Source organism: Sitophilus oryzae, unplaced genomic scaffold (assembly GCF_002938485.1).
Source record: "Sitophilus oryzae breed Bouriz unplaced genomic scaffold, Soryzae_2.0 scaffold_1651_pilon_pilon, whole genome shotgun sequence".
Taxonomy (NCBI): Eukaryota; Metazoa; Arthropoda; class Insecta; order Coleoptera; family Curculionidae; genus Sitophilus; species Sitophilus oryzae.
In genome coordinates, this window is record NW_022146338.1 from 67,212 (window position 1) to 80,657 (window position 13,446).

The 13,446-nt window shown below is 35.8% G+C and overlaps 1 protein-coding gene across 1 annotated transcript; it reads right to left on the reverse strand.

Annotated features, from left to right (window-relative positions):
• Nucleotides 1-5,975: 5,975 nt before the first annotated feature.
• Nucleotides 5,976-7,676, reverse strand: LOC115880722 (facilitated trehalose transporter Tret1-like). The gene has a single exon (XM_030898001.1). It carries the CDS (start codon nt 7,628-7,630, stop codon nt 6,347-6,349), a length of 1,284 nt encoding a protein of 427 aa, XP_030753861.1. The 5' UTR covers nt 7,631-7,676; the 3' UTR covers nt 5,976-6,346.
• Between the last annotated feature and the right edge of the window lie 5,770 nt (nt 7,677-13,446).

Sequence of the window (13,446 nt, forward strand, 5' to 3'; positions counted from 1 at the left end):
CTTGCAAGACTCTTGAAATTTCTTGCATATTAAAGTCCTGTCTTGTCTTGAAATTCAAGACAAGAAATTTTGAAAGTCTTGTCTTGAATTTCTTGCAAGAGTCTTGGTCTTGCAAGACTTTTTCAAGACTCTTCTGCAACACTACTGTTGATCCCCCGACCAACATAATTACGGAAGAAATAATAGCAGCAACTGAGGGAATTAATGTAGGTTGATCCTGCTTCTTCCAAAATAGTGTGCAGATTCATAACCATTATAGTTATTCCTGAATAATGTTGACCAAGATTCAACACTGTCATTATATTTAAGGCAATTCTGTTATTTTTGTTTAAAAACAGATCTTGAATTCTTCCTTTCTCGTGTTGCTGTGTTTCAACTGATTCCTTTATCTTGTTTAGTTCAGTTTCTACATCCGAAGAACGTCGTAATTTTTGAAGTGCCTTTCTAGCGTCATTAATTCTGTTGACATAGACGAAATAATAAGGAGATTCTGGTATGAATGGGAAGAAAACACATTGGCATACCGTTAAAACGATTCCTATTAGGGGTGGAACATAATATGGTGCATAGGCTCTTGTAGTATAAATATGCAATAACTTATTAAATGATGAGCAGGCTGGGTAAATTGCTGACTTATATATAAAATATGATCGAAAAAAAAACAGCGTCAGCGATGGCTTTGAAATGAAGATCGATGCCATTTTATATGTAAAATTTTCCGGGGAATGTCATCTATATTTTATTCAAAGCCAACTGGATGTCGTTTTTTTTGTTCATACGGTATTATTAAAACACAATAATAGGCCTTAAGGTCGCAGTGATTGCAGCAGAGGACGGCCACTTAATATTAAAAAAAAAGAGTTATGTTAAATGATAAAAATATCAATAAAACATCTCCTTGGACTGACTTTATTAAAAAAAAAACAATCATATTAATAGGTCTTAATAAATAATATATTTAGATTGCATTTGTCAAGTACGTGACTAACGTCAACTCAGATACAGATAAGCAATTAGATCTTGATATTTTAATCTCGAATATGGGGTGTAAAGCTAGTTCGCCTCCCCGAGGTGCACCCTGGATAGCGTTGTAAAACGTGAACTAATTGAACTAGCACTAACTGGCAGCCAGACAATCAGAACGATCTCCTGGCTATCAAAGGCACATCACTACTCGATGACACAGACGACACGAAATGGCCGTTCTCACGGCCAGTTGACAAGAAATCTTGGACCCAGTATCAGGATTTTCCAATTAAATGTGGAAGGAATAAGCAGGGCCAAATGTGAGGTCCTGCAGAAGATCCTGACCGAAAACGACATCGACGTCATTGCCATTCAGGAGACACATACGGAGAATGAGGAGCAGCTTACGAAGAGGGGTAAGATATGTGGCAACGATCTAGTCGGGGCCACATACCACCACGCTTATGGTGTGGCAACTTATGTGAGGTCCAATATCGAAAATGTTCACTTGCACTCAACATCTTCCAACAACATACATGAGGTGGTTATCCAAATAGGAGATTACACCATAAATAACACGTACAAACCTCCGGCAGTCCCATGGCCACCACAAGTTCTACTACCATTGCAACATCCATCTATCTATGTAGGTGATTTCAACAGCCATCATACGCAATGGAAATACAGAGATAACGATGAAAATGGCGAGGCACTTGTAGATTTGGCGGATAAAAATAACATGTACCTTGTATTTGACGCAAAGGATAGAGATTCCTTTTTTTCGGCGGCCTGAAAACGTGGGTATAATCCGGATCTTTGCTTCGTGACCACAGACAAAGATAACATACCACTAAGAACGTCTCGTAAAATCCTACCAGACTTTCCACATAGCCAACACCGACCTGCTTTAATAGAGATTGGAATAACTATCCTCTTGGTAATATCTTTCCCTCGACCACGGTGGAATTTTCAGAGAGCAAACTGGGAAATATTCTCTAATAGTCTGGATAAGTGCCTGAGGTGGATCCCTCCCAGAGCAGATTCATACACGAGATTTGTAGCTGCGGTCGTAAGCTCCGCAAAGAAGGCCATACCCAGAGGATACCGCAAACCATATATCCCAGGATGGGACGAGCAATGCGAAACCCAATGCCAGGCATTCCTCGCTAGCAACGACCAGGAAATTGCCGACGAGTTGCTACACAGTCTTGACGCGGCTCGTCGAGGGCGATGGGTGGAAACCGTTCAGGCATTGGATTTCAAGACTTCTAGTAGGAAAGCATGGTCTCTTTTAAGAAAACTAAGTGACGACAACAAGAGCGCCCACAAAGACACACCAATACCTCCAAACAAGATAGCGTCCCATATAGTGTCAACCTCGAAGGCTCCGAGAGATAGAACTCACACAACTTAGATTAGGCGCGAGCTCACAGCGCCAAAATCTATTTGTGACGACCAAACGGAATTTTCCCGGCCATTCTCGTTAGACGAAATAACCATTACTCTCAAGGACGTAAAACCGGGAAAGGCACCTGGATACGACGGAATCCACTCAGAGTTCCTACTGCACTGTGGAAAACATGCAAGAAGCTGGTTAGCAAAATTCTTCACAGATATCATAACACACAGCATAACACCTCAACAAATGAAACGCTCAAAAATCATCGCCCTATTGAAGCCAGGAAAGCCGAGCGATGAACCGGAAATCTATCGCCCAGTGGCATTGCTGAGCTCAATCTATAAGTTCTTAGAAAGACTTCTGTATAACCGCATCGCCACCAAAATAATGGAGACAGTTCCCATAGAACCGGCCGGGTTCCGCCCTGCGCGCAGCTGCACAGATCAGGTTATGGCACTAACAACATACATAGAAGCTGGCTATCAAAGAAAATTTAAAACTGCAGCTATTTTTATAGATTTGTCCGCAGCCTACGACACTGTCTGGAGGCATGGCTTACTATACAAACTCGGCCAAAAAATCCCTTGTTTGAGAACTCTTCGACTTATAGATAACATGCTCGCTGACAGAACATTCCGGGTGGTAATGGGAGAACAAACAGGTGCCCAAAGGATCCTAAATAACGGTTTACCACAGGGCTCCGTTCTGGCCCCATTACTGTTCAGCTTGTATATCGCTGATATGCCTCACACATCCTCCAGGAAGTTTGGATTCGTAGAGGATTGGGTCTTGGCGACGCAGCATAAGAACTTTGAGGTAATGGAGGCAACTTTGTCGTCTGACTTGGTGACCTTAAGTACATATTTCTGTAAATGGAGACTGCAACCAAACCCTACAAAAACCGAAGCGACATGCTTCCATAACTGTAATAAATCGGCAGGCAGACGACTTGACGTTCGTTTCGAAGGAAATCGACTCCAACATAACGAGTATCCAAAGTATCTTAGAGTCACATTGGACAGAACGCTCACCTATAAGCGGCATCTGGAAAACACTGCAGCCAAATTAAAGACGAGGAATAATATCCTTCACAAGTTGTGTGGTCTGGGGATCTACCTGGGGATCCTCGTCTGACACGCTCCATACATCAGCTCTTGGACTGGTTTACTCAACAGCAGAATACTGCGCCCCGGTCTGGATGAAAGTATTGTATTAAAAAAGCTATATTAAGGCGTTTGTATTTAATCTCACTGTATTTGTCTCCTGTTGTTAACACTATTTCGGTACTTATACTTGACATTATTAAAAGAAATTTTCGCCCAAATTTGTCTATTATCACAGATGCTGTTGATCCCCCGATTAACATAATGACGGAAGAAATAATAGCAGTAACTGAAGAATTAATGTAGGTTGATCCTGCTTCTTCCAGTATAGTTTGAAGATTCATAACCATTCCTGAATAATGTTGACCAAGATCCAACACAGTCATTATTATCAATGCAATTCGGTTGTTTTTGTTTAAGAACAGATCTTGATCCTGATTCTTCCAAAATAGTGTGAAGATTCATAACCATTATAGTTATTCCTGAATAATGTTGACCAAGATTCAACACTATTATTATATTTAAGGTAATTCTGTTATTCTTGGTTAAAAACAGATCTTGAATTCTTCCTTTCTCGTCTTGCTCTCTTTCAACTGATTTATTTATCTCGTTTAGTTCAGTTTCTACATCCGAAGAACGTCGTAATTTTTGTAGTGCCTTTCTAGCGTTATTTATTCTGTTGACATAGACGAAATAATAAGCACGAATGGGAAGAAAACACATTGGCATTGACATGAAAACCATTCCTATTAGGGGTGGGACATAATATGGCGCGTATGCTCCTGTAGTATAAACAATGATAACTCCTAGCAGTATCATCAAATATATTAAATCAGATAGAAAGCCTCTGATTCGATGGTGGGCTATCTCGGCAACGTACATCGGTGCCGCAACAAAGCACATATCTATATTATCGAAAAAAAACAGCATCAGCGATGGCTTTGAAATGAAGATCGATGTCATTATATATGTAAAATTTTCTGGGGAATATCATCGATATTTATTTGAAAGTCAATTGGATGCCGTTTTTCCGTTCATACGGTATTTTTAATACACAATAATAGACCTTACAGGTGTCAGTGTTTCCGACATAGGACGGCCACTTAATATTAAGAAAAAAAGAGTAATGTTAAAAGGTAAAAATATCAATAAAACATCTTTTTGGACTGACTTTATTCAAAAAAGCTAATAAAAAAACAATCATATCAATAGGTCTTAATATATTTAGATTCCATTTGTTAGGTATGTTAATAACGCAAACTTTCAGAAAACAGATAAGCAAGTAGATCTTGATATTTTAATATCCAATATGTTAAAAAGACAAATAATAAATACAGCAAATAGATTTTATTTACCGCTTAACATTATTTGGATTTCATCTAGTGTTTTTCCTTTTGTCTCAGGTACAAAGAAGATGGTAAACAAACACATCGAAAAACTGTAACAAGTCAAAATATAGAAAGGAACATGTAGACCGTAACTTTCAAATAACCAGGAATACACATTTACTGACGTTACAGCATCTACGATATACCAAATTTCAGCTACAGTCATACCATTCGATTTAATATTAGTAGGAAATATTTCTGCGGTTAATACAATCGGAACTAAACCAAAGCCTAATTTAAAAGTCGCAGCAAATAGCATACAAGCATGTCATCTGGGATCCAACTAATATTGCTTACATCATAACCACTGTATTTTAATTGATAAAATACTGTGATTGAGGTTAACACTATTTCGGTACTTATACTTGACATTATTAAAAGAAATTTTCGCCCAAATTTGTCTATTATCATATGATGCTGTTGATCCCTCGATTAACATAATGACGGAAGAAATAATAGCAGTAACTGAAGAATTAATGTAGGTTGATCCTGCTTCTTCCAGTATAGTTTGAAGATTCATAACCATTCCTGAATAATGTTGACCAAGATCCAACACAGTCATTATTATCAATGCAATTCGGTTGTTTTTGTTTAAGAACAGATCTTGAATTCTTCCTTTCTCGTCTTTCAACTGATTTCTTTATCTCGTTTAGTTCGGTTTCTACATCTGAAGATCATCGTAATTTTTGTAGTGCCTTTCTATCGATATTTATTGTATTGACATAGGAGATATAATAAGGAGATGCTGGCATGAATGGGAAGAAAACACATTGGCATATCGTTAAAACGATTCCTATTAGGGGTGGAACATAATATGGTGCATAGGCTCCTGTAGTAAAAATATGCAATAGCTTATTAAATGATGAGCAGGCTACGTAAATTCCTTATACTTATACATAAAATATGATCAAAAAAAAACAGCGTCAGCGATGGCTTTGAAATGAAGATCGATGTCATTTTATATGTAACATTTCCTGGGGAATGTCATCTAAGTATATTTATTTCAAAGCCAACTGGATGTTTTTTTAGGCCTAACAGGTCGCAGTGTTCCGGCATAGGACGGCCACTTAATATTAAGAAAAAAAGTATATGTTAAAAGGTAAAAATATCAATAAAACATCTTCTTGGATTGACTTTATTCAAAAAAACTAAAAAAGAAACAATCATATTAATAGGTCTTAATAAATAATATATTTAAATTGCATTTGTCAAGTATGTGACTAACGTGAACTCAGATAACAGATGAGCAATTAGATCTAGATATTTTAATCTCGAATATGATAAAAAACAAATAATAAATACAGTAACAGCGTTTTCACATGCGACGGACCGTCGGTCGTGTTTTTTCAAAATAGCCGTTGAACAAACTCCGTCGGACGGAGCATACGCGCTCATGTGAAATTGTTCATATAAACTCATGGTACTTACTCGAGTTCACGGACGCTCCGTCGCGGACGGTCCGTCGCATGTGAAAGCGCTGTAAATATATATTATTTACCACTTAACATAATTTGGATTTCATCTAGTGTTTTTCCTTTTGTTTCAGGTACAAAGAAAATGGTAAACAGACACATAGAAAAGCTGCAACAAGTCAGAATGTAGAAAGGAACATGTAGACCGTAACTTTCAAATAACCAAGAATACACATTTACTGATGTTACAGCTCCTACAATATACCAAATTTCAGCAACAGTCATACCAATCGCTTTAATATTAGTAGGAAATATTTCTGCGGTTAATACTATCGGAACTAAACCTAGGCCTAGTTTAAAAGTTGCAGCAAATAGCATACAAGCAACCGCTGGGATCCAACTAATCCTACTTACATCATAACCACTGTACTTTAATTGATAGAAAACTGTAATTGACGTTAACACTATTCCGGTACTTATACTTGACGTTATTAAAAGAAATTTTCGTCCAAATTTATCTATTATCACAGATGCTGTTGATCCTCCGACCAACATAATGACGGAAGAAATAATAGCAGCAACTGAAGAGTTAATGTACGTTGATCCTGCTTCTTCCAAAATGGTGTGTAGATTCATAACCATTATAGTTATTCCTGAATAATGTTGACCAAGATTCAACACTGTCATTATTATCAACGCAATTCGGTTGTTTTTGTTTAAGAACAGATCTTGAATTCTTCCTTTCTCGTGTTGCTGTCTTTCAACTGATTTCTTTATCTCGTTTAGTTCAGTTTCTACATCTGAAGACCGTCGTAACTTTTGTAATGCTTTTCTAGCGTTATTTATTCTGTTGACATAGACGAAATAATAAGGAGATTCTGGCATAAATGGGAAGAAAATACATTGACATACCGTTAAAACGATTCCTATTAGGGGTGGAACATAATATGGCGCATATGCTCCTGTAGTATATACAATGATAACTCCGAGCAGCATCATCAGATATATTAAAGCAGATAGAAAGCCTCTGATTCGATGGTGGGCTATCTCGGCAACGTACATCGGTGCCGCAACAAAGCACATGTCTCCGGCCATTCCTGCGAAAAATCGAGCGGCATATATAACTTCTTTGTTCGGCGCGAAAATAAGAGTCAGCCAACAAAGGGATCCGAGAAACGAGGCTATCAGCATGGATTTTTTTCGTCCGATTTTATTTACGGAAAATAGGACGAAAGGCAAACCCGAGGCGCTTCCTAGCAAGTTGATCGTCTCCATAAATTGGGCTTCTTGCTGGGTCATTTGGATGTGACCCTCGCCCTCGGTAAAGTAGGGAATCATGGGGGATGTCCATCCGTATGTCATGCCATCAGATACTGCAGCCAGGGTTCCTGAATAAAAAAAAATCTTATTAGTAAACAGAAATAGATATAACATAAGATTTTTTTTTAAGTTAATTTCAATTCGTATGCAGCATGTCGCTCCTAGAACTATATTGTGATTTGGAAGTGGTACAGCACCAATACATTAAGAAAAAAGAATAGCCGACATATCATTTACCTATTGTATTACTAAAATGTATGTTAACTTTTAAATGCACTTTGAATCGTTGTATTATCACGTAAACTTTGTATGTCTAACAAACATTTCTTATGGGAAATTATTATTAATAAAATTACTAAAGTAATTATTAAATAATATTACTAAAGTAAAAGACCGCTCTTAGACAAGGAAAGAGAGGGGACGGGTAACACGCATATTCTCCCGTTATCGGTTAGTGAGGCCAAAATTCGATCGGCGGCCATACTTTGGTGACAAGATTTCGAGGTGACACCGAGCGAATTTTAATGTTTTTTTGTCACAACTGTTTTGTTTTAAATTTATAAACTGTGTTGTTTAGTATGGTGAGATGTTCAGCGTCTGGCTGCAAAGGCCGAAGCGAGAAAAAAGTGGCTGGAATTACATTTCACAGGTAAAAACCGATACACAACTTTTGTTATGTGGTCATAAAATGTACATTTTTTTCATTATAGCAGTAAACATATGTAAAATGCTTTTAATATGTCTTGTACCACATCCAAACCAAACTATTTTTAATAATTCCAAGTAGTATTTTCAATATCCTGTATTATAATTAATGTTTGAAACTATAAATATTGCTACTCAGACCGTATTTCACCAGTGGCGTAGGGAATTATAATCAGAGAAATACAATTTCCGCTTCCGCAATAAACATTTTTTTATATATTTTACATGTAAAAAAATGTATGAAGTATTGTTATCAAATATGTAAAATAATTGTAAACTATAAAAAAATAAAAAATTCTAGTGATAAAAAATCTATATGTATAGTTGTTATATAAAACTTAAATTTACCTGCCAAGATTTGTTGGGTGTGGACAAACTTGTGGTGGGCTACTTGTTACTACATACATATATTTTTTATATATTCTTTTAAAAAAATTGCTAATTTAAGTGTATAATAATAGTTTCAGTGAGTAATTAATAAAAAATTAAAAATAAATAAAATAACACAAAGCTTCTAGAATTGTTTTATTTTTTTGTGGATAAATTCAGATATTCTTAAAAATAGGATATTCTTATGATTGAAGGTAACAAATATTAAAAATGACATTATTCATTGAATCCGCACGACCGTACGCAAGTGTGAAAAGGGTAATGGCTAGATTCATTATTATACCGTATGGTCGAAAAAAACGACGTCCAGTTGGCTTGTAAATAACGATCGACGACATTCCCCATATAATTTTACATATAAAATGACAGCGATCTTCATTTCATAGCCATCGCTGACGCCGTCTTTTTTCGATGTCGTTTTGTATAGTTTTTATGTCATTTTATATGTAGAATTATATGGGGAATGTCATCGATCGTAATTTACAAGCCAGCTGGACGTCGTTTTTTTTTCGATTAAACTGTATAATAATGAAACTAGCCAATTCCCTTCACACTTGCTTACGGATTCAATGAATAATGTAATTTTTAATATTTATTTGTGAAATTGTCATTTCGAAACAAACAAGACGCCGTTTTTTTTCGATCATACAGTATATATGTATATACACGTTTAAAATAGATGTTATTATATTATTTTTTTTATTTAATTATACATTATACACTCGTTAATAAATAAATAACTGTCTTGATAATCAGTCCACTGTGACTGTTAAATAAATTTTGCATTATCGACTTAGATATTCATTATAAAGGTGAGACTATAAAATACAAAACTGTATATGCATTACTCAAAAATGAACGATATATTAGTTTACGTTTTAATAAATATTTTGTACCGTCTAGGTACAAGCTAATTTCTGATGCTACGCCATTGGAGAATTTCGCGTGGTGACAACTTGCCTCACTTTCAGCTGTCGTGTTACCTGTCCCCTCTCTTCCCTTGTCTAAGAGACCGCTTGTTCATAAAACATTTGTATCATTGATATCTTCTTTGTATAATGTTCTACATCTATACATTATTGAATTATGTGCAATAAAGGCAGCCAAAAACGTTATACATGCGCTAAGTTAAGAAGCCAGTAGCGCCGAAATTTAATAATATGTAGAAAAGATACTGAGTACCTCATCAAACTGAGAACGGTTTGCATCGTGTAAAAAATACCCCAAGTTTCTGTTCGTTCCGCGTATTTTTCTTATGGTGTGACTAGTTGGTATCGCCACGAATCAATTTGTAGGCATTTGAAATACTAAATGTTTGAGTGCCAGAAGAAGCGACAATAAAGTCTCGAAACATCGCAAGAAACATAATTGTTTCCTTTTGAGCCTTCTCAAACACCCACGACTTTTTTCTACATACAATTACTGGGAACAAGCAATAATCATGATGTTACAAATATGGAGAGATTGACAATGAAAAATATGGAGAGATCCACAATCATTGAAATAGTGTGTAAACTGTTTTAGAGGATTAGTCATTTGTACTAGTGATGGGTTGTTATTTAACTATCTGTTATTTTATAACAATTATTTAGAAATAACATAACGCAACCGTTACTACTTCTAAAAAATAACAGATATAAAATAACGACACGTAGAGATCGGCCGCTCGTGAAACGAAAAACGAAGTCGGCGCCCTGAAATTCTATGCTGCTCGAAGCAATTCCAAAAAACAACTAGTATGGATTAGAGATGAGCGATATTTCACGAACTGTGATTTTTTCACTGATATTTAAAAATCACATATCACTATCGTTACTTTTTTTGAGAAGAAAGCGTGAATTGATATGTGATTTTCACACTACGCAAACTAGCAAAAAGTCGACAGACTTGTGTATCCGTTAAGTATTTAGTATTAGATAAACCAAATGGAAATACCGATACCGATTACCATTGCCGCACGGTGGGGTATTAGCATGAAAAAGGTGATCGAAATTCGAAAAAGCAAATGTGTTTAAGATTTCCCAAAAAAAGATAAATGATAAGTTAAATAATGTCTGCCATGAATGGCGTTGCTATGGGTGTGTTTAGTTGCATTCATTTGTTTCACCGAATTGTCAAAGTTGTTACTTCTTACAGATAAGAGGTAAATGGCTAAATTTTATGTTTAAAATTATAAATTGTTGTTGTTCTTGTGCTCTTTTTACGTTTATATTATTGTTTTGATTGAAAATGGCTGAGCAAGCTGCAGGTATGTATTCTACAAAAACGTATTATTTATTTTCATATTCTCTATACTAACGATTTTTTTTGCAACTAAAAGTTAGGCGTTCAGAAAATTTGATTAAATTTGTGACATTTTTATTATACTTAGAGATTTAGTTGCTCATTTCGAAGAATTCAGCATATTGTCTATATACCTTTTACTTAGTAAACATTGGGCTTTCATACAGTAAAATAAAATACTGCGACTTTTTGCGACTTTGCTGATAAAATGAGAAAAACATTCTTGGTTTCCTCTAATTTACCAATCAGTGATATACTAATGCGAGGTGTAAACCGCGATGGCATTGTTGTGTACAAAGCGATCGCATTAGTGCCATTAGCAGTATAGCACAATTTGGTATTAGTAACGACTTTAGTGGTATGGGCATTGCTCGCGGATCAATCATAGCATTAGTAGTATTAGTTGCGATATTACTACTGGCATTAGTGGCATTGACCGTGGAAACACTGGAACAGTGATTTTTCTTTCTTTTTTTTAGAATCGACGAATTATCCTTTATTTTTTTCATATTATTTCCTCTTTAAATGAAAATAGCAATAATTTATATAAAGTCTACATAAAAAAAAATTCGATCAACTATCTGTGTCAAATACCCCACTGTGTGCCGGCCGCCTCGCTTTCGTTTATTATCGTTTTTTTTTTAAACTATAAACGGTGATGGTACATTTTAGGTACGTCGTCAATCTTGAAGTTATTGATGTAAATTTGATATTAATATATTCTTCAATTAATGTTTTAACGTTTTAAGTACGGATCGTACGAATACTCGGCTAAATCTTTGAGATTTGATATCACTGCAATAAAATTATTTATTTTTTGAGGTTAGAAAAACACTTATTCTTAAATAAACAAAACAAACCGCAACCTTGTAACCCGGCATGTAGCCGATAATAAATGCAACTTGACTGAATAATACTGGATAAATGAATCAAACCCAAACTTTTTATCGCAAATCTAAAAAAAGTATAAATAAACACGTGAGTATTACGCCTTAACTGGGAACGGGGCAACGGGGACGGAGCGACAGCACTTGTTATTTTTATTGAAACTGTAATCACATCACGTTTAAAAATCACTGATATTAAAAAATCACAGTAACAAATATCAGTGTGATTAAAAAATCACGATATCGCTCATCTCTAGTATGGATGGAAAACATGTTATTTCGTCAACCATCGATACAGGCGGCGAGACAACGGACAACGGAGTGGGGAATGCGCTACAGCGAACGTAGCTGCTTCGGTCGATCCCGTCGACGGTCGTATTGGGCTTACAACAGCTTAAAAATAATAGGATATAAAAGAAGCAGGTTTTTTGAAACAGTTGCGGGCATAACGCCTGGCGGTCGAGATAACAGGAGTGGGAAAGGAAGGCTGCTGCATCGGTCGATTGTCGATGGAGGCTAGCAACGGGTTGGAGAAGCAGTCATTTTAGATACGTTGTTTTTCAACCTGTTACGAGCATAACAGGGTGGCGGTCGAGATAATCGGAGTGGTAAAGGAACGCTGTTGCATCGGTCGATTGTCGATGGAAGTTCGAAACAGGTTGGAGAATAACGCATCAGTTGTTTTAGATACCTCTTTAACCTGTTACGAGCATAACGGGCGGAGGTCGAGATATTATGGCGCTGTATGTTTCAGTACGTTATTAAGTTTCAATATTTAGGTATTTATTTATTCTGAAAAATATTCAGAATAATATTTTAAGATTTTTTAAAAATGTATACAGGGTGTTTTGAAAAATCTGGTCATAGATTAATCACGATCCTGCTTAAAGCCCTTGACGTAAAAAGCTGATTTTTGGAAAACGGATTGACTTTAGGGTGTAGAGGTTCGATAAGAAGGGATTTTTCGAAACTCGAATTCTAAGGGGATGAAACCACCCTCAAATATTAGAATATTTTTTATTTAAAAACCGGTGAGTTTTTCGGAAAAACTCTTAAACACGTATATTTTATTTCGATGTTTTACATATTTTAAGATTTTTAAAAAATATATACAGGGTGTTTCATAAAATGTGACCATTGAGTAATCACGATTCTGCTTAAACTGCTTGACGTATAAAGCTGATTTTTGGTAAACGGATTGACTGTGGGGTTGAGGTTCGATAAGGAGGGGTTTCTCGAATCTTAAATTCCAAGAGGATGAAAACGCCCCTAAATATTACAATATTTGTTATTTAAAAAACGGTTAGTCTTTCGGGAAAACGCTTGGACACGCATAATTTATTTTGTTTTTTTTATATATTTTGAAATTTTTTAAAAAATAATACAGGGTGTTCCAAAAAGTTGAGTAATTGATTAACCACGATTCTGCTTAAACTGCTCGACGTTTAAAGCTTATTTTTGGCAAATGTGCGAAAATTTTATCCAGTCTGTATGTTAATAGAAATTCTTGCTTTGCTTTATCATCACCATTACAAATTATTAATTCGACGCGAACGAAGTCGCGGGTACACGCTAGTTTAAGTGTAAAATTAA